This window comes from Pleurodeles waltl, chromosome 7, assembly GCF_031143425.1.
Source record: "Pleurodeles waltl isolate 20211129_DDA chromosome 7, aPleWal1.hap1.20221129, whole genome shotgun sequence".
NCBI lineage: Eukaryota > Metazoa > Chordata > Amphibia > Caudata > Salamandridae > Pleurodeles > Pleurodeles waltl.
In genome coordinates this window covers 1,289,100,549-1,289,123,127 of record NC_090446.1, presented here as the reverse complement: position 1 = coordinate 1,289,123,127, position 22,579 = coordinate 1,289,100,549, and the positions used below count along the sequence as shown (strand labels likewise).

The 22,579-nt window shown below is 44.8% G+C and overlaps 1 protein-coding gene across 1 annotated transcript in view; it reads left to right on the top strand.

Annotated features, from left to right (window-relative positions):
- Positions 1–2,137: 2,137 nt before the first annotated feature.
- LOC138246184 (CD209 antigen-like protein C) overlaps positions 2,138–22,579 on the top strand; it is a 202,237-nt gene continuing 181,795 nt past the window's right edge. Inside the window, exons 1-2 of the mRNA XM_069200511.1 lie at positions 2,138–2,450; positions 5,891–6,001. Of these exons, the coding sequence (XP_069056612.1) occupies positions 2,351–2,450; positions 5,891–6,001 (211 nt within the window). The 5' untranslated portion in view covers positions 2,138–2,350. The remainder of the gene's footprint in view (positions 2,451–5,890; positions 6,002–22,579) is intronic.

Genomic DNA, 22,579 nt, shown 5'->3' with positions numbered 1-22,579 from the left:
GCTAGCATCCTGATCTGAAGTCTCAAGGACACAAAAGACTTCCAACCAACCTGCTAGTATAACTAGACTCTACCAACTGTGAGTCTACCGTGCCTGTGGTACCACCCCAGTCATGGACCTTTGGAGTTGGGCCCAAGGTGTTTCTTCAGCAGAACCGAGGCATCCTCTGCTGAGTGAGGCATCCCTGAGCAGAACCAATGCATCTCCTTGGCTGAGTGGCGCGTCTTCGAGCAGAACCAATTCATCACTGCTGTTGCATGGATTGTACCAGCTGCAAAAAGACTTGCATTACCGCTGCATCCCACATCTTGGGACTGACGCATCGCCTTCGGAACCGCCACTGAGCAATGCTTTTTCTTGCTCAAGCTCCTCACAACCCTTGTCGACAGCAGTCTTGATGATGAAACCGAACCTCTGCATCACAGCTTCATTTCATAAAAACGACGCATTGTTTCCACTGCACGTCATATCCTCAACACAGGCCTTCTCATTGCAAGTGCTGTTGACAGGACTCTGGATGTCGATGAATCAGGACCTCGCCCCGCAGCAGCGTCACATCTCGGAACAGCTGCATTGCCTCTACTGTGTGAATCATCTTCAGCACAGATCCACACATCATTCCACAACCAGGATTAAGGTGCTTTTGTTCAGCAGACCTAAGTGGGTCATTGTAGCTGACTCGCACTCCATCGCGGTCTGCCGGAACCTTTGACTTTGTCCCGGTCTGGCACGACCAGATATCCTAAATAGTACTTTTTAGTTTCTAAGCTCTATTTTTATTATAAACATTAACATTTAATATATCAAATTCTGCATATTGGATTTTTGTTGTTTTGATCTTGATTTACTTATTAAATTAAGCTCTATTTTTCTAACTTAATGTGCAATCTTTTTGTGTGGTGTTTTCACTGTTTTACTGTTTGAAGTGTTGCACAAATACTTTACACGTTGCCTCTAAATTAATCCTGACTGCTCTGAGCCAAGCTACCAGAGGGTGAGCTGAGCACAGGATAATTTAGGGTTTGCTTGTTCCTTACCCTGACTAGGATTGTGGCTATTGGTTCACCAGGGTTTATACCCAGTCAACTGGGAACCCATTTTCTAACACAATGCTACAGAATTCTGCATTGTGTGTTGGAATATTATCATTCTTCATTTATCCATGCAATGTACCTCATTCTACACCAAAGCAATGAATATGCTTATACGAACGACAATTGAAGATGTACTACCACGCCAAAGCTAACATGTTATATTGCTAATCGACGTTTACCACAAAACGTGGCTTCTCACACAAAGCCTGTCTAGTGTGACAAGACTAAACAGGTTTCGGAGAGCTTGGCGCCACATCATGCAAACATCAATTTTGTTATACACTTTGTAACCCGGAAATAATGTCTCCCTTGGTCAGCCCGACGTCTTGGCAGCATAGTGGTCTGCACCATGCAATGCCTAACTTCAGAGTAAAACTAGACAAAGAGGTCCATTCTAACACACAACGTAATGGAACCGACCCTTGCGCTCAGTGCTGTTCCTCCTGCTCTTCCAATCTTTGCCATAAGGTTTAAGAGGGGAGCCCGGCTTGAAAAGATTCAGCTAAGGGGGGCTAAGAGCAACAAGGTTTGAAGCGATCTGATGTATGTGATTCAATTGCTAGTGTTAGTCCTTTTCTCCTTCATTGTCATATCAGAATATGCATCATCCTCCCATTTGAGGGAAACGTTTACCACTTATAGGACTGTGACTTGACTCAGGCTCTCCAGTTACCCACTCATTCATGGACTCTATCATAAACCTCATCTGATAGGCTGCTTGCCAGCTGCTCATCATTCTCCTTGCTCAAAGGATGGCGATTGGTTAGCTACGGTATGTTTTTGTTTGTGTAAGTCCAAGTTTTTTGTTTCATTCTCTTTTGGGAAATACTAACACAAACTATAAAGACAACAGTTCTTCAACTATTGTTGCAGAAGTGTTTGAAGAAAAAAGTGGTTTAAGTTGCATACAAAACAGGAGTTTTGGGATATTCCTCAGTCCTACAGCCTGTTCGGAAACACTCACTCTGGATCACTAGCTTTGGCTGAGAGATAAAAGCGGATGTTGGAGCCTTAACTGCGGCTGCAGCTCTTCATCTAAAAAAATTTCGCAACACCAGAATGACTAGCTAACTCTGTGCCTGACGTGAGAACTACCCACTCCCGTTGGTTGCTGTGTTCATGGGTTTGTGTGTTTTAAAATACCTATAGCCTGGTGCTCAGCCCAGAGGTGCGAGAATCAGTGTAACATCTACGGACGAGTGAGTGCAGGGGTCCGTACTGGTCGCACTGCTGCACAGCGAAGCTCAGTTTGTATCATGCCGAGTGATGACATGTACGATAACTTGCGGTACAACGACAGGAATGTCTACTCTGTCGTGGATGAATCAGCAGCCAGGCAGCAGAAGGCGGCAAAAGGTAAGATGTCGCTGTTTCCATTATTTTATTGTTACTGTTCTTTACGTCTCCTAGTTGCAATTATGTTAACAAATTGTCCAAGAACAAAAAGCAACAGATACAATTGAACGTTGCTTCCTCTTTCACTGGTAGTATTCTTTTTTTATAAGAACTTGGAACTGCTTTTGTCACAAACAGATTTTTTTTAAATAAATGATCAATTTGCATCTGATGACTAACTACGTTGTCATATTTCAGTTAAATTTAAGAGTGGAATGATTTCCTCACAGAACATTTTTTAGGAGAAATAGTGGGCTATAAAAGCAATAAACTGCCCAGCTCACCTTCGGATACTTGGAGGCCAATTTACGAGAATGTTGTGCAGCGCAGCAAGTCATCTTGCTGCGCTGCACCGCGTGACAAGCAACAGGTATTTGGGCAATATGGCACTTTCCTCCCATTTCTCCTCGCTGACACCCTTTTGGCAGCCTAGCACCAACGCAGGTACCCCTGCACCATGGCCAGCAATTATTCTATAAAAGATCTCCGGCAAAGAGCCCTTTAATAGGGCCCATCAGGCATTGCAGTGCCTTTCAGACGAGGAGCATGCGTGGCCCTATGTTGAAGCATTTCATCAATGGGTGAGTGAGGGCTTTTGTTCCTGTTAACACTACCGTGTTAGGAGACCACAAAGACTCCGGCCATAGTTGGCAGTTCAGAGTCTCTCTCCGTCGAACTACTTACAGCAGGATTGCCTGTCCAGGAGGAGAGACTCAGTGATGTTTTTGGTGTGTGGTATGAGAAGTCGACTTGTTTTCGGGCATCTGCCCAGTGTTGACCTAAGCTGAATGGAATCTCCCAGTTTACTATTTGTAGTTCATGAGGAAACAACCCCAGAAGTGCCAGCCTGCCATTCATCATCTTCACCCTGAAGTGGGAGGACAGTCCTGCCATTGTCGAGCTGTGGACTGTGACATCAACACCTTAGCAGAGGGAGTCCCACCGACTTCCTAGTGTCTGCAATTGCGAAAGATAAATGACTGCTGAATTGGACCTGCCATGCTCTTTTCCTTCAGCAATGTGAATTGACAGGCACAGTTGACACTGCAAGATTGCTCCTCCTGACATATATGACACCTGAGTGACCATAAAGGTTGTGCTGAACAGACTGCAAACACACGAATGAGAGACAGAGATGTTGTGTTTGGCACTAGAACTGGCACTAGAACTGCAAATTGCAAGATGTAATAAGTGACAATACATACTCCATAGAATGTCCAGCTAAAGCCAAATAGTGAACTTTTGCCTAGGCCGATTCTTGCCCTAGATGTCCTTGCATTACGAGGTCACTGTAGAATGTTGTGAATTTAAGCCATTGGCTGTTCTATAGAGCCTAGCAAGGTGGGAACTCCCACCATTGAATTAAGACACTATTATGGATGCAGGAACTAAAACCATTGGTTTTAGCCCATGGTGTTGTAGGATCCATTGGGTGAACTTGGGTAGTATTTCGTTTTGTTGTCCTATGAAGTGCTTCTATTTTTCTAACACAAACACTGGCTGTACAGTATGATATTGTATCTGTTGTTTGACTGTTATGTTCTGAGTCTCTGCTGCCACCCGACCTCCCTGAAAAGCTTTTGATTGCTCGCCATCGCTACTTCGAGAGTAAAGTGTGGAAATGATGAGCTTGGCCCAGTTTGCAGATCCATAGTAGGAGAGACCCCAGGAAACCAGAGACACACAACCCCAACACCACAGTTGCGATCCAGTAGCCACTGTCCATGCTGTGGCCCCACAATGGGGGCCAGACACTGAAAAAGATGACAAAGGCGTTTTGCAAACTACTGAGACACAAAACACAGACAACTCACCCAAATGATGCAAGTAATACTCTTCTATCCATAACTCCACCTCCTAATGTGCATTGGTGGGCCTATAAACATAAAAGAGACACACTCCTTACTGCTCATGGTAGGAAAACCCAGGCTAACACACTCAAAAAGCAAGAAAATGCAACCTCTTTCATAAAGTCTCTATTACCTTTTCCCCATCAAATGTTTTCTGTCCACCTTCAATTGTTTACGCCACAACAGCAGATATGCAGCCAGACAACACATAGAAATTGCAGTTTTGATCCAGTCCCACAATCTTGACTTTGTATGCCTGACAGCTAAATGGCTGTCTGACTCTTACATGCCTGGACTTGACCTCAGATGACCCTAGGCTTTTCAGTCATTCTCCATGATCAGGAAATTACATAAGGTGGAGGGTTTGCAACTATCCACTTTTCTTCTTTATAGTTCAGCAGCATAAAGACAGTTCAACCCTGCTTGTTCAAATACTACTCTGTTGAAATGAAGCCATTTAATACAGCCCACATTATTCTATATCATTTACCACCCTGCAGGGGATAACATGTTCTTCTCGAGAAACTTATCAACAACCTCCAACAAAATGTGTCCTGCACAAGAGAAGGGCTCTATCCTCGAGCTCCTCATAAGCAGAAAATACCTCGTCAAGAGTCACCCTCTTATACTGCTCTTACCACTTTCTAGCTCCCTTCTTCCTGTCCTACACCAGAACGTCCACATGCAGGAAAACAAAGAAACTGGGGAATGGGTCAGGAATTTCTTTAATGTTGACAAACCCCTACTAAGAATCAAAACAACCTTAATGCTAATGCACTCACAGAAAGATACTGACACTACCTAGTTAGTAGAGGACTGCAACTCAGTCATGTCAGACGTCGCAAATGTACTTGCCGTTCTTAAACTTAAAACGCTCAACAACGTCATCAAAATATTTCACATGACTTTGCATAAGGGTTGTGCAACGTTCCTAGCACACAAACTAATCATTTCCAGAGGTTCCCGCTTTCTTCCAAGTTCAGACTATCTACAGCTGGAAACTCCATCATTCAGAAAAGTCTGAACCCGAAAATAAGGTTTCTCAGTCAACACTTCTAAAATAAGGGGACTAATTTACAAGCCCCTTGGGCCGCCCGTGTATCACTTTTTATATGGGGAAAAAGTGACGCACCGGCGGCGCAAGGGGCTTGTAAATAAGCTCCGAATAAAGCAGTTTCAATCTCTCTCATAACTCCTTCAAAACAGACATAAACATTCGTCTCTTCCAATATTATCATCCTTTATAATGGGTGCTTACCCTTTAAACAGAAAATTGTCAGAAATGACACATTTAAAATCCCATTTGAAAACTAACATTTTCATCTGATGTTCTATGATGGAGTGTTAATACCTTTGTCTTTTATGCTCACGTTAATTCTATTGTGTCGTCGATGTAATGTACTATGATACTGTGTTATGCCTATATTGCTCATGTTGTCTACATTGTTGCAACTGCTCCTGTGTTGCCTAGGTAAAGCACTCTGATGACCTACTACACAAATAAATAAATAGCAGATGTTGGATAATGATGCCTGAAAATATTTTTCATAGATGCTAAAGAAAGCAAGAGGAAAATTTGTATCTGGAGAGTGGCCACAACCATTGCATCCTTGATCGCCATTCTGGTTCTCGTACTTGGAGTTGCGTTTTACTTCCTTAAATGTAAGTACCTAACATGCAGTTGTAAAGTAAATAATTCATAATTCATCTTGCCATCGCTAGTAAGCAACAACTACATTTTTATGCTTTAAAAAAATTGGAAATGGCTATAAATTTCTCCGATTAATAACACGGGTATAATGGCCAACTAATGGGACTGCTATCATATAAAACATTCTTGGTATTTGGACACACACGCGTGGGCATGTTACCCTATTTGTTGGATTAACCATTTCCTAATGAATCAGAACATTAAAAGTATTAAGAATACTCACTAATGCTTATAGAATGGTTTTCTATCAGCTACTAGTAAATTTGTTTGTGTGACGGATTCACATTGATATGAGACGGAAAGCATAATAGCTCATTCCTTTTCGGTAAGTGCTACCTGAGCCTGGAGCTCATTGCTTTCGAATTGATATACCGCTACCTCGCAGCTTATATTCAAGATAAACTCAAGCCTGTCTCGTTGAAATATATTTAAATCAGACAGCCTCTCTGTACCACTCTGACTGGTGTCCTCTGTTCCTTGGTGTCCTTGACAAACCATGGAACTCTTTTACTTTTACAAGGTATGTTAATATCCCATGTTGGTAGCCATTAACCCTACTTACTGAAGATATATGTTTTTTTAGGGGTTCTCCTGATACTTTCGGTATTTTACTCTTTTTATTACTGCTATATTGCTTTTATTGTATACTGCCTACGCCCGTGTTCAGAGGCGAACTACAGTCTTTTAGCTTCTTATATAATCAAAATGATGGATGCCATTAGACCTTATCTGCTTTAAATTGTAATATTTTCTCACCATATGCACATTATATAAGTGGCTCCCCTCCTCGCCTTTCCTGCCTCTTTTCTTCATTGCATTGCCTCCATTTTTTCTTCCCTCCGACGTTCCCTAAGGCAAGCCCGTCTGCTCCCGGTAGAGACCAGAGGCCAGATATGCTGTTTGCACCGACTCCAAAAGGTTAGTCTATTCACGTCAACAGATGTTAACCTGTAATAACCCCTCCTTGAACCTAGCTCATTCTATTATTTCTCCCGATTCCCCGAACTTGGCATGTAATAACTGTACCAGGACCCCTCTTCCTGGTCTGTCGCCCCCTCCTAATAACACTAAAGAATAGCTTGGTAAATTTCTACTGGTCAACTGTCACTCTCTATCAGCTCACAGTCTACATATTCTTTCATTATTAGAAGAACACCTTCCAGAGCCCCTGTTTCTAACTGAAACTTGGCTTAATGAAGATTCTTCTCCTGAAGTAGTAATGTCTCTTCCCCAGGATTATTCAATCAACCTTATAGACAAACCTCACGCCAGGGGTGTGGGTGTTGCTATTATCCACAAGAATTCTATTAAATGCGTTACCAACCCATTAGATATATCTGACTGTGAAAGTCTGTTTTTCTCCTTAATCCTCAATGCTACATTCACCTATTCTGAGATACTCATCTACCACCCTCCCAGCCCTTATGGGAGATTTCTACAAGCCTTACCAGATCTTGTAGCTGGTATTTCTTGTAAAACACATAATTTCACCATTCTTGGTGATTTCAATATTCATGTAGATGATGAACATTGGTTTTCTACTAAATCCCTACTTTCCAACTCGGCCTCATTAGATTTGACTCAGCTCATTAAAGGACCCACTCATATCAAAGGCCCTACCACTGGTTTAGTTTCCAGTAATCTTCTAGATTTACTTCCCCATACTCCTCTCCCTTTGATTTGGACGGATCATTACCTATCGTTTCTTACATAACCTTGAGTCCTTTCTCCCCCCCCCCCCATCAATCTCCCATAAATTCAACCTCCTGTCAATGGTCAAAACTGGGCCATAGAGATTGGCAGGACATTCTCTGTCTTCCTTTACCATCCACGAGGAATCCAGTATGGGCCCTGTAGAAAACTTTAACAAGTGGATCTCTACCTCTTTAGACACTTAACTCCCTGCTAAGACTGTTGTTAGAAGGACTAATCATAAGACCAAACCCTGGTTTGCACCTCAATTGCTCCAACACAAAAAAGGGTAAGAAATTAGAAAGAAGGTGGAGAATAGATTATAGCGTCACTTCTAAGATGCAATATAGGGAAGCGATCAGAGCGTTTCATGTTGGAATTACATCAGCTCAAGCAACACTTTATAGTTCCAGAATAGAACAATCTGCAAATTCCCATAAAGAGATCTTTATGATCTTTAAAGAAGTTACTTTACCCCCCCCCCCCCACTGATATTCCCATAGAGGCCTCCATTATCCATAGCAACAATTTGGCAGGCTTCTTCCAAAATAAAATTATTGATATTTATTCCACCTTTCCCTCCAATCCCCGTCAAGAAATAGATCGACATTCACATAACGATCATCAAGCCCCAACGGTTTCCTTCCCCTCTTTTCAGCATGTGACTGAGGCTCTTGTTATCAATTACTTGCACACCATAAAATCGGGATCCCCTCTCGACCCCGCTCCACCCCATATATTAGCTTTGGCCCCCAATATAATCTCTCCTATACTAAAAACATTCTGAATCAATCTTTAACTTCTGTTTTGTACCTCAGCTTCTGAAACATGCTGTTGTTAAACCTTTATTGAAAAAAACTAAACTTGACCCTACGCTGTTTAGCATTTCTAGACCTATTGCCGTTGTTCCTATCTTGGCTAAGATAGTGGAAAAGCACATCAATAACCAACTAACATATTTTCTTGAAGATCATGAACTTTTGCACCCCTCTCAAATGAGATTTAGACCACAGCATAGTACAGAGTCAGCTGTTCTACTAGCTGTCATGGAAAATGCCCGCCAATTACTAGATCTAGGTACACATGCAGCCATCATCTTATTAGATCTTGGTGCCGCATTTGATACTGTAGATCATAATACTCTTCTTCAAAGACTCTCTGCTATAGGAATGGAAGGTACTACATTGAGTTGGTTCTCCTCATTTTTGAAAGACAAAACCTTTGAAGTCCTTTATCGTTGTTCTATTCTAATACGTTTTCTCTTACATGCGGTGTTTCGCAGGGCTCCTCTTTGAGCCCCACTCTTTTTAATATTTACCTGTCTCCCTTGGCCAAAATTGTGGAACCTCATGGCCTCTCCCTGATATCATATGCGATGATACCCAGTTAGTAGTTTTGCTTTCAAATTCTGGAAATACTGTTCAATCCAACCTTTCATCCTGTCTGGTGGATGTAGCTGAATCGATGACTGCTTCTAAACTCAAACTTAACAATGAAAAGTCAGAAGTAATGATCGATGGAAACCATGCTCTCCTCAAATCTCCAGCGTCTTCTCTGGACAACTTCAAAAATCTTCTGCCCCCCAAAGAAAATATAAAGAGCTTAGGCTTTTGGCTAGATCCTCGGCTCACGATGGGCCATCAATCAAAAAAGCTTGCTGCATCCTGCTTTGGCTTATTAAGAACTATGAAGAAAATCTTTCATATCTTACCTTCCCTTGCCAGATGACTCCTCATTCAGGCTATAATACTATCTCGCTTAGATTACGTCAGCTCCCTTTTTCTTAGTTCTCCCAGTTATGTGATAAGTAGATTGCAGGTTGTGCAAAATGCTGCTGCATGTTTGCTCCGGAACACTCCCAGACATCTATTGGCCAAACTCGCACTAACCTCTCTTCATTGGCTTCCCATAAAACAACGGATTAATTTTAAGGCCATATGTATGCAACATGACGTTCTCCATAATAAGGGTCCAAGATTCCTCAGCAATGTATGTCATTTTACGTCCCTGCAAGGCCACTCAGATCTTCTGCTGCTTTGTTGGCTTATACTCCCCGTTTCAAGAAAACTACATGGGGAGGCAATTCCTTTTCAGTTAAAGCTACATACCTCTGGAACTCTCTTCCATTGGAACGCTGCGAAGAACAGTTGGAATTCTCCTTTCGTAAGAAATTTAAGGCATTCTTATTTTCAGTATAGGCAATCCCCTGGGTTTATGGTTGGGTTATGACCTACCTTTCAGCACTAGGAAGCCTTCGGGTAGCCACGCGCTTTATAAATTCCTTAAACTAAACTAAACTAAACTACTTGAACAGGGGGTAGAGACTAAATGGAAGCCTAGGTGATGAAGAAGATTTACAATATAATGACACTTTTCCTAAAATAAGAGAGGGCATTAAGCCATCAGAAGAATGCCATCTAGGCAGATAAACTGAATCCTGCAGGTGCAGAGATGATCTAAGCATGAAGGCAAGGGGACAGAGAATGGAAGGCAAAAGAGCGGTATTATCCATTAACTCCAAAGTTTAAGTAACATTTGGTAATCTGGAAGGTCAGGACTGAGAAAGAAGCATCATTCGATATGAATGCACCAGTCAACTTCTGTACACATCTTCAAATGCTGATACAAGACTTACCTGTTCAGATATTCTAGATTTATCCCAGGGTGCAATCTGTCAGTTTCTTGTCTACCAGAAAGGTTAAATGACAAAGGGCCTGATTTAGAGTTTGGCCGAGGGGTTATTCCCTAACAAACGTGATGGATATACTGCCGTATTACGATTTCCATAGGCTACAATGGAATCATAATAGGGAGGACGGGACATACATCATGTTTGTGATGGAGTAACCCTATCCGCTAAACTCTAAATCAGGCCCAAAGTCTCCTAAAGGTGGAGTTTGAAAGAAAATGGAAAGATATAACACAGCAGTGTGCAGAACTCATTGGGAGAAGCTTTAGAAAAACTATATATTAACCCTTTACAGTTTGAAGGACTCAGGGATCATATGTTAACTTTGTAATTCTTGAAGAATTAATATGATATGTTTGCCAACCTTCCCCTGGGTGAGGTATCAAGACAGTTATCTGATAATGCTATTGAAATAACAGGATAAATTGTTCATCTTCCTTTTCCACGTCTGTCAGTTGCTGAAAAACTCTTGGTTCGGCTCACCACACCCAGAACCATATCCGAAAAAGCACTCGTAAATGGACAAGCATTCTCTGTCGGCAAAACATTGTTACTTGTCACCGAACACCCCAAAAACACCATTGTTTTAGAAGCAATACAAATGGACAACTAAGCCTTACTAAGATAAGAGAAAGCAGGGCCATACCGAGATCTCCATTGGGAACTGATCCCCAATTAGAAAGCCCCATAAGATTCCAACTTAGTTGAAGTTGTCCTACCACAGATTTTACTGTCCATACCAAAAGGGTGGCTTTAAGGCACAGCACTGAGCATTAAAGTCACTCAAGAAACATGCAACACTGGCATGCTTGGGTCTAAACATCTATAACGAGGTCAAAGTAGCACCTTAGGCCATGATCAAGGACCTTCCTGGGGTAAAAGAAGTCTCATGACCTTTGTCCAGCAGAGATTTCACAATCCCATGGACCATGGTGCCAGCCCCTCCTAGAATCAGGACCACTCTGTCTGAGGACATGTTGGTGGGCAACCAGCAGCAAGTAACTGTGGGTGGCAGACAGAGTTAGATCTCAGCTAAATATGTAATACATACCTTTTAGTATCGAGGAGGCAGTGTGGGCCACCACAGGCTCTTCCAGACTTGCCTTTCACCAGGAATTCACTCCTTACATTTTATTCTTACCTACCACAGATGTTGCTGCATGGACAGCCAGTCATTGAGTATTCCACTACAGAAAGCTACTGAATCAGCTTCGTTGGTTTGGCACACTTGGTGATTATGTATGCCTGCACAAGTGTGAGCGTCATGCAGATCTGGGGCTGCTGTAGTCCAGCCCAATTCATTCAGATATTGATTATTGTGATGCCAAAGTATGCAATAAGGCTGTGTGCTACTAGCGCTAAGCGGTAGATGCATGCAGCCCGTAACTTTTTCCAGAAACCACTACGGAGGAAGGAGACCTTAGCAAAGAGAGGACGAGCCTTAAAGCCAACAAACCTAATAAATCCTGGAGAAACTCTCATGCAGATTTTAGCATGACAGTAGTGCTATGATTGATCGCAGCAGACTAAGGCAGCACTTATTTTCAGACTAGGAGTCTGTGTCTGCATTCCTCCCAGTTGTTATACAGCTCACAGATTGCTGCATCTGAAGTGCACAAGTCTAGCTGGCCAGCGCAAGACGGCTGGCCAATCTGATATGTGCACTTTACGCTTTAGGCAACTGTCTGCAAGTTGGAAAGGCCCCACCCTCATACTCGAAGTGCACTTAAATGGTAATGAATTACCATTTTATTTAATTTCTGTTTGCTGAAGCTGCTGTCCTCGCTTCAGACAGTGCAACGCTCTCCCACCCTTGAGGAGGAACTGGTTGGTACACTGGATAGACATAGCTTCGTACCAGCAATTTCTCAGAAAGTTTCTGAACTTGGAAGAAACATAGAGAGAAGGCAGAAGCCTGTCTGTGAATAGGTGTGAGGTGTCTCCTGTTCTTCATTATGATCCAGAGACTGGATTTAACTTATAGGGCAAGTTGGCTGGACTTCTATAACTTCCTGAGGGTCCAAAAATATGTGGGAGAACCAGCTGCCAAGTTGTGAATGGATTACTCTGGACTGCTAGTTGCCTGTCTAGGAACCTTCCATGATAGCCTAGGATCTGGCTGTTGAAGAGACCTGGAGCAACTTTCCCAGCAGCTTAATATGTTGGGTCACTATTTTGACGCTGGGAGTACCAGGATAAGGTGCTAAGGCTACCCAAGGTACGGAGTAACCTAGACAGGCAAGATTTCCAAGGTCGACCAGCTCAGAGGAAAAAAAATACTTCAGTGGGACCTCGCATTAGAAATATCCAGCCTTGCGGAGCCCTGTCTGGTTAAAGCATTCAGCTTTGTCTTCCTTGAAGATTATGAGAAGCAAACAGTGACTATCTAGTGATTAAAAAATCTAAAATTGGACTCTGGACAATGCAGTAAAATTACCACTACGGGAGAGTGGCCTCGGTGGTTTCATAATCCAGCTTCAATCCCGCACCCAGTTTTTGGCACCAAAACTGAAGGTGTTAACAGGAATCCACACTCAAGGCATCTGACTTTGAGGGACCCTCGCCACCTTCAGCGGTAAGAATCTCAGAACACAAAGAAATTCACAGACAATTGACTGATGAGACCTGCAAGACCAGACCACTGCGTCATCACAATCACCTGAAATTGTGCCTAGATTAGTGTTACCTAACCGTGATTTAGCCTATCATGCCTTTTTCTGGGGAACTGCTCGCTGTTTTTGCCACAACTACTAGGACTTCAGCAGAGGTTTCCAAGTGAGCTCTGCTGTAACTTAACTGAATTTTATTTTATTACATCTGTATGTTAGCACCCTCCCAAATTATTAACCCACAAGGGTATTATTATACCATTCCGACAACCTAATAAAAGGGAAGCTTGGCATAACAGGAACAGAAATTTAAAAAGTCGGGATTCTAAATTCCAAAGTCTTTTGTGTCAATTATGTTATCATTGCTATATGTTTTTCTAATGTGGGTTGCACTTAAAGAGGAATTGTCGTATAACGAGCATTTCTTTTTCTTCAACTAGCACCCACCCTTCAGTATTAAACGATGAACGGAGATAAAACAAAGACTTCGATTCTCAATGGTGTGTCGTGTGTATGTGTATTGAAGCTTAGCTTGCACACATAAATAGCCTTTTTATGTGTGTAGAATCACCGTTTGATTTCACAGCAGTTAACGCAATGATTTTTGGGTACGTTGGAATGCCCTGTGAGTCTGTGCAAATCCAAAAATTGACATGCTTGTGGATATTCCAAATTCCGCTGGTAATGGTTTTCTCCCAAAACCTGTTCTGTTATAGGAGAAAGGTGGGACTCATCACAGAGACAAATATTAAGCCTTTGCACAAAATCGAAGAAAAAAGTTAACAAGTGTGTTTGCATCTGCTTGGCTGATTTTTGTGTGCACAATTATACACATGTAAAAACGGAATTCCCAAATTTCTAGGGATATTTATTACAAAATGCGACTGCTAAATATATCCAGAAATAAACTGTTAAATCTTTATAATTTCAGAACATTTGTGAATTTACTCCCATGCAAAATTGTAAATATCCAGATGTTAATGTATGCATTTTCTTCAGACTTTTGAAACTATATCATTCAATGGGCATAGGAGGAGGAACTTCACAAAAAGTGCAGTTGATAAATATCCAGTGTTTGTTTCTGAAGTGCTGTTAGACCTGACAACCTTGCGTTGTAGTCTGTCAGACCTTTTGCCTTCATCCCTCCTGTTTTGCTGAATTTGTGTTTGTTGGTTTTAGGACTCTGTGCACTTTGCCACTTGTAACCAGTGCTTAAGTGCTTGTGCTCTCTGCCTAAAATATGGCATGAACGGCCTTCGCCTAATTGGCACAACAAATGTACTTGTAAGTCTCTAGTAAATGGTATTACATGTACTCAGGGCCTGTAGATTCAATGCTACTAGTGGGCCTGCAGCACTTCTTGTGTCACCCACTAAAGTAGCATGTTAAAACATGTCTCAGATCTACCACATGCAGCCTGTAGTGAAATTTTAAACTGCCATTTCATACTGCAAAATAAACCTTTTGCCGGGCCTAAACCTTCCTATGTAATACTTTTGAGTCACCCATACAATAGGCCCTAAAGGCTCAAAGGGCAGGCTGCTTGGAATTTAAAAAGAGGGACATGTGTACTTCAGTTTTACATGTCCCAGCAGAGAAAAACCTCGAAAGTCGTTTTCGCTGTAGCAGGACTGGCTCTCCCCTAGAAATGCACTGTGTTTCATCATAACACTTATAATGCTCAACCTCTAATTGGGAGCAGCTGGAAAAATGTTTTCAGGACTGATTTCAATAGTAATGTAAAGTCTAACTTAATTGCCTAGTCGAATTTTACATTACTGTTTTGAAAATGGCACTTTTGGAAAGTTGTCACTTAAAGGACAAATGTGCCTTTATGCCAGTGTTCAGTACCACCTGACTGTTAATGGCTCTCCCGTGGTGGGATGTGTATTGCTCCCAGACAGTGGACAAAGGGCTTGAGTGTGGGGAGATGATTTTTCCCTGTGCCCATCCCCTTCCTGAGCTTCAAAGGAACCCTACCCTACCACTGGCAGATGTAGCTCATACCTAATCCTGCCTCCCATTTGTCTTCATAGCCAGCCTGACTTTAAACTCAGTGGGATGGCTAGCCACCCCAGAACTGGTTTGAAGTGCCCACAAGGTAAAGTTTGCCCATTGCCATAGCAACAACTATGGGTAGGTAAAAGGAGCTCTCCACAGAGGAAAAAAAGTTCTGCCATCTTGGTTTTTGGTAGAGAGGGGCACTGTGGGATTGTTTACAGTGCAACGCACAAGAGAAGCTTCAGAAAGGGGTAGGGCACCTCTGGTAACTTTTAGCCTATTGGTTAGTGTTAGAAATGGGGTAGCAGCGCCATTTTCCTCTAATTGCAAGCTTTGCATGTGCCAAGGCTTGTGGGTGGACTCCAGCGATGCAAACCAGAATGCATTCCTCCATCCAGTGTGGAACATCATCTGCACCAACCAGGATCTCGCATCCGTCTTCTTGGGTGCAGTGCTGACTGTTGTTCTTCACCGGTGCTTCTTCTTTTGCACCTTCATCTGGGTTAGCAGGGGCTCCTGTTCTCCCTGGACTCTTCTGTGCTTCTTGTACTTGGCCCCTTCTTCCACCGGTCTTCAGGACCAGGAATCCACTGATGGTGTCTCGCAGTCTCTTCTGGTTCTTGCATCATCTTCTTTCTCATGTTTCTGTGTGTTCTAGGAAATATTTTGTACTTTATTCCTACTTTCTGGGTTGGGCTCTGGTACTTACCTTTGGTGTTTTCTAGTACTCCCAGTGACCCTCTACACGCTACACTTGCCTCCGTGGGAAACTGACATTTGCATTCTACTTTCTTAGTATATGGTTTGTGTTCCCACAGACCCATTTCTGACTATTGTGATTTTCACTATTTGTGCTATTTTCTAACTGTTTTTACACCTGTTTCTGCATACTAGTGCATATAATTTGTGTTTTACTTACCTCCTAAGGGACTAAAGTCTCTATGGTATTTTTGGCATTTGTGTCACCAAAATAAAGTACCTTTATTTTTGTAACACTGAGTGTTTTCTATCGTGTGTGAGTGCTGTGTGACTACAGTAGTATTGTATGAGCTTCGCATGTCTCCTAGAGAAGCCTTGGCTGCTGCTCAGCTACAGCTACCTCTAGATAGCTAGGCTTCTAGACACTGCCTACATTTTACTAATAAGGAATAACTGGACGTGGTATAAGTAACATAGGTACCCACTACAAACCAGGCCATCCTCCTACAGAAGTAATCTGATTTTCAGGGATTTTGGGTTCTCTTCTTATACTCCTTTCTACCTGTAAAGTAGTCCTACTTCAAAGAGAAGTCTCTGTTGTTTACAACATCCTGTCTTACCCAGCAAGGCCAGGCCCCAGACACACACCGGGGGGTTGGAGACTGCATTGTGTGAGGGCAGACACAGCCCTTTCAGGTGTAAGGGACCACTCCTCCCCTCCCTTCCAGCCCAGATGGCCCATCAGGATATGCAGGCTACACCCTAGCTCCCTTTGTGTCACTGTCTACAGGAGAGGTGCAAACAGCCCAACTGTCAAACTGACACATACATAGAATCCACAAACAGGTAGAGTCACAGAATGGTTTAAGCAAGAAAATACCTACATTCTAAAAGTGGCATTTTCAAACACACAATCTAAAAACAACCTTTAACAAAAGATGTATTTTTAAATTGTGAGTTCAGAGACCCTAAACTTCATATTTCTATCTGCTCCCAAAGGGAATCTGCGCTTAAATGCCATTTAACCTATGAGAGAGAAAGGCCTTGCAACAGTGAAAAACAAACAAATTTAGCAGTATTTCACTGTTAGGATATGTAAAACACATCAGTTCATGTCCCACCTTTCACATACACTGCACCCTGCCTATGGGGCTAACTAGGGCCTACCTTAGGGGTGCCTTACATGTATAAAAAGGAAAGGTTTAGGCCTGGCAAGTAGGTACACTTGCCAAGTCGAATTGTCAGTTTAAACCGTACACACAGACACTGCAGTGGCAGGTCTGAGACATGTTTACAGGGCTACTAATGTGGGTGGCACAACCAGTGTTGCAGACGCACTAGTAGCATTTGATTTACAGGCCCTGGGTACCTCTAGTGCACTCTACTAGGGACTTACTAGTAAATGAAATATGACAATCATGGATAAGCCAATTTAGACATTGAAGTTATACAGGAAACATTCACACTTTAGCACTGGTCAGTAGTGGTAAAGAGTATAGAGCAAACAAAACAGCAAAAACAGAGTCCATCACACAAAAACAACCTGGGAAGCACAGACAAAAAATTACGGGAGACCATGCCAAGTATGCCAATTCTAACACATGTCCCCCCCAGCTGAAAGTAGGGAGCAACTACCCAACCTCATGGGAGTTCTCATCACTAAGGTGGAAGAATCTGGACAGACCATCAGCATTGGCATGTGTTAGACCTGACAGCCTTAGGGGGGTGACCCCTAACTTTTTGCCTGCCTCCCTCCACTTTTTAGATACTGTTTTTGCTGGTTTTCAGACTCTGCACACTTTACCACTGCTAACCAGTGCTAAAGTGCAAATGCTCGCTCCCTTTAAACATGGTAACATTTGATCTTACCCAATTGAGCTATTTAATTTACTTATAAGTCCCTAGTAGAGTGTACTATGTGTGCCCTGGGCCTGTAGATTAAATGCTACTAGTGGACCTTCAGCACTGATTGTGCCACCCATTTAAGTAGCCCCTTAACCCTGTCTCAGGCCTGCCATTGCAAGGCCTGGGTGTGCAGTATCACTGCCAATTTGTCTTGGCATTTAAAAGTACTTGTCAGGCTTAAAACTCCCTTTTTTCTACATATAAGACACCCCTAAGGTATGCCCTAAGTAACCCATAGGGCAGGGTGCTGTGCAGGCAAAAGGCAGGACATGTACCTGTGTAGTTTACATGTCCTGGTAGTGTAAAAATCCTAAATTCGTTTTACACTGCTGTGAAGCCTGCCCCCTTCATAGGCTAACACTGGGGCTGTCCTCTTACATTGTTTGAGTGGTAGCTGCTGAACTGAAAGGGGTAGGAAGGTCATATTTAGTATGGCCAGAATGGTGATGTAAAATCCTGCTGACTGGTGAAGTTGGATTTATTATTACTATTTTAGAAATGCCACTTTTAGTAAGTGAGCATTTCTCTGCGCTTAAATCTTTCTGCGCCTTACAATCCACGTCTGGCTGGGTTTAGTTGACAGCTCCTTGTGCATTCAGTCAGACACACCCCAAACAGAGAATACCCAGCCTCACTTTTATACATCTGCATTTTGAATGGGTCTTCCTGGGCTGGGAGGGTGGAGGGCTTGCTCTCACACAAAGGACTGCCACACCCCCTACTGGGGCCCTGGCAGACAGGATTGAACTGAAAGGGGACCTTGTGCACTTCTAAGCCACTCTGTGAAGTCTCCTCCACTTCAAAGGCACATTTGGGTATATAAACAGGGCCTCTACCCATACCAACTCAGACACGTCCTGGAGAATAAACTTGTAACCAGAACCTACATCCTGCCAAGAAGAACTGCCTGGCTGCCCAAAGGACTCACCTGACTGCTTTCTGTGAAGGACTGCTGCCTTGCTGTTGCCCTGCTGCCTTGCTGCTCTCTGGCTGAGGTGAAGAAGTGCTCTCCAAGGGCTTGGATAGAGCTTGCCTCCTGTTCCGTGAAGTCTGAGGACCAAAAAGACTCATGGGGTCATTTTGACCTCGGCTGTCTTTTTTCAAGACCGCTGAGGGACCGCCGTGCGGAAGACCACCAGTGATGGCGGTTTGCCGCTCGGCCTATTATGACCATTGACAGCTCTCTGTCCTTTTACGGACAGAGAGCCGCCAACAGCCATACTGGCGGGCGGCGGGGAAGTGGAGGTATCTCCACCTCCACTGCCACGCCAACAGAACACCGCCCAGCGAATCACGTCCTGTGATTCGGGGTGGCGGTGTTCTGTTGGCGTTGTGGTGTCGGCGGAGCAGCCCCCATGGCTCCCGTCCCCTCCCGGAGGATCGTCGGACCAGGTAAGTTGATTGTCCTTGAGGGGAGGGGGGTGTTGTGTGTTGTGTGCGTGCATGGGGGTGTGCGTGTGTGTATGTAGAGGGGGTGTGTGAGTGCGTGTATGCTTGCAGGGGTGTCGTGTGTATGGGAATGAGTGCGTGTATGTCTGAATGTGGGTGTGCGTGTATGACTGTGTGTGTGGATGTTGGCATGTATGTCGGTGTGTATGCGTGTATGTGTGTTGGTGGTGCCTGCGTGCGTGTTGTGTGTGTATGAGTGATGTTATGTTGGGGGTCGTGGTGGGGAGGGGGGTCCTGCCACCTTTGGAGGGTGGCAGGGGGGGTGGGGAGGGTAGGGGAGGGAGTCAGGGTGGGGGTGGGGGGTGGATGAGACCCCTATCAGTGCCAGGGAAGGAATTCCCTGGCACTGATATTGCTTACCGCCATGGATTTCATGGCGGTTCAAACCGCATGAAATCCATGGCGGTCAGCCGGGTCAAAATACCGCCGGCAGTATAGTGACGGCCATGGGGTTGGAGACCCTGGTCTCCAGCCCGGCGGTCGTCTCCGCCCTGGCGGGCGGAACGGAGAACCGGCGGTTGACCATGGCGGTAACCGCCATGGTCATGATACACACGGTAAAGACCGCCAGCCTGTTGGCGGTCTTAATGCCGCTTCTCCGCCGTCCGCCAGGGTTGTAATGACCCCCTTAATCTCTTCAAGAAGGACTCATTGTGCGGTGAAATTCGACGCACAGCCTGCCAGAAACGATGCACAGCCATCCTATGATCGACGCATAGCCGAGCCTGAATGACGCAGCCTGACTTCCAGAGAGGAATCAACGCAGCACCTGCTGTGCAGTAGAAAATTTGAAGCAAGGTCCTCCGTATCGACGCAGCTCCTCTGACTTCATCCTGCCAGTGCCGGAAATCCATGCACCGTCCCCGAGGGGCGTTTGAAAACCCTGCAACCCAAAGAGGATCCACGACCGAGCGCCGGAAATTGACGCACAGCCATCCCTGTGTGGAAACTAAACTACGCATCGCCGTGTGCGGCCTGAGAAATCGACGCACACACCTTTGTTTCCATGCTTCTCCTCCTCTGCGGCCCTTTGCGGAGATTTTCCACGCAAACCAGGTACTTTGTGCTTGAAAGAGACTTTGGCCCTCCTTACAACCCTGGTGGTAAATCCCGCTTTCCGCTATGCAGAACCGCCAACATACCTCTGTGGCCGCAGAATTCCGCTACAGGTATTACAACCCACATCCCATAATCTGCCACAATACAGACACCCACACAAGTCCGCCACACCAAAGGTCAGTGATAAACTGACGATACCAAAATCTCCACCGTTACACCAACAGAAATACACCCACACTATCATGACCCATGAATCAACGCGGCGGTCATTCAACCGCGGTAAACCATTGGCGGTACACACCACTGCGCTCAAAATACACACACACTTACAAAACACAACCACATTGGACAATACGAAATACACACACCTGATACACATACACACACCACACCCACACAGCCAATCCAATATAAAGCACACACACACATCACCCACAAACCCTTATAACCATAAAATTTAAAGAAGGCCAGAGAGAGAGACTACCTAAAACAACACCAGCATCCACAGACACAAAAAAACATAACTTACACAACATCCACACACCTCAAACAACACACACCAACACATCCCCTCACACATCACAGCAAACACCACCTCAAACATCACTCACACCACATCATGGCACCTCAACGACACCCCAGGTTCTCTGAGGAGGAGCTCAGGGTCATGGTGGAGGAAATCGTCTGGGTAGAGCCTCAGCTATTCGTATCACAGGTGCAGCAGACATCCATTGCAAGGAAGATGGAGCTCTGGCGCAGAATTGTCGACAGGGTTAACACAGTGGGACAGCATCCAAGAACACGGGATGACATCAGGAAGAGGTGGAACAACCTACGGGGGAAGGTACGTTCCTTGGTATCCAGACACCAGATAGCTGTACAGAGGACTGGTGGTGGACCCCCACCTCCTACCCCACAACTAACAATGTGGGAGGAGCAAGTCTTGGCAATAATGCATCCTGAGGGCCTCGCAGGAGTAGCAGGAGGACTGGACTCTGGTAAGTCATATCTTAACTACTTTATCCCCCCCACCCCACCTGCATGCCATCACATACCACCACCCTTACCCTCACACCCATCAGCCCAACAACCCACAGATACCCCACTAACACAACCCACACATCCCAAAACCAAGCCCTGCAGGTAACACCAATGCATGGACCCCCATCACCAAAGCATGTCCAGTAGAGACACTCACTCATGCCCCAAAATCACCAATCACACAAGGGCGAAAGGCAATAATGCAAGCACAGGAGTAGAGGGTCACTCACCCATTGCACAAGATGGCACACACAGATACAATAACTATGCATTTACACCCCAACAGGACCCCTACCCAATGTCACTGGACAGGAGGTGACAGGCATATCCAGTCCTCCCACAGAAGAGACCCACAGTGACGACAGCAGCTCTGAATGCCTGGATCAAGATGACAAGCCCAGCCCATCAGCGACCTCGAGACAGTCGGTTCCCCTGACACAGTCACAAACCACCCCTGAACCTCCCCCTCAGGAAACACCACTACAGCACCCACCCAGCGGGCCCATCCCTCTGTCCCCAGGACATGTCAATCAGCAGTGTGTCCACCACTACAGGGAACCCAGGCAACCCCACTAACACAGGACGATCAGGGACCTGGGGGCAGTGGCAGTGGGCACACGGTTCAGGGGACAGAGGCACAGGATAACAGGGAAGCTGGGAGGACTGCTATACAACAGGGGGAGGACACGCCCAGGGAACCAACACTCCACGAGGCACTCTCCAACATCATGGGAGCTTACCACCATTCCCAAGAGACCATGGGTACGGTACTGGCCAAGTTTCAGGAGACCCAGTGGCTGCAGGAGGAACACTACCTGGGGATCAGGGAGGACTTGAAGTCCATCAACACCACCCTGGTCAACATTGCAGGGGTGCTGGCAGACCTTGTCAACACCATGAGGGACACAGTGGCACACCAACAGGCCCTTGACACTAGCCTGGACGATGAACAGCACTCCACCTCCGCCGGCGCTAGTGGACAGGAGGCACCGCCACCGGACCAACAGGCCACCAGCACCCTACAACCTGCAGATGGAGAACCACCCCGCAAATGGTCCCTGAAAACCAGGAACAAGACAGAGAACACTGCCCAGACCCCCGCCAGGCAATGAGCCCCCCCTGAATGTGACCGTTCTGTCCCACTTTGTCACCCTGTCCACCTTAAACTGCCATTGCTCCACTTCCTATGCCCCTTTGGACAATGCACCTGTGAAACAAATAGACTGTACTCTGCCATGGACATGCCTCCACCATTACCCCAGCCCATTTTACAACCCCCTCCACGTACTTGCACAGAAATAAACACACTTCAATCACAAAACAATCTGGAGTCAGCCTGTGCTTTCACAAACGTGTAATTGCAATATCTATGGAATATAGCAATG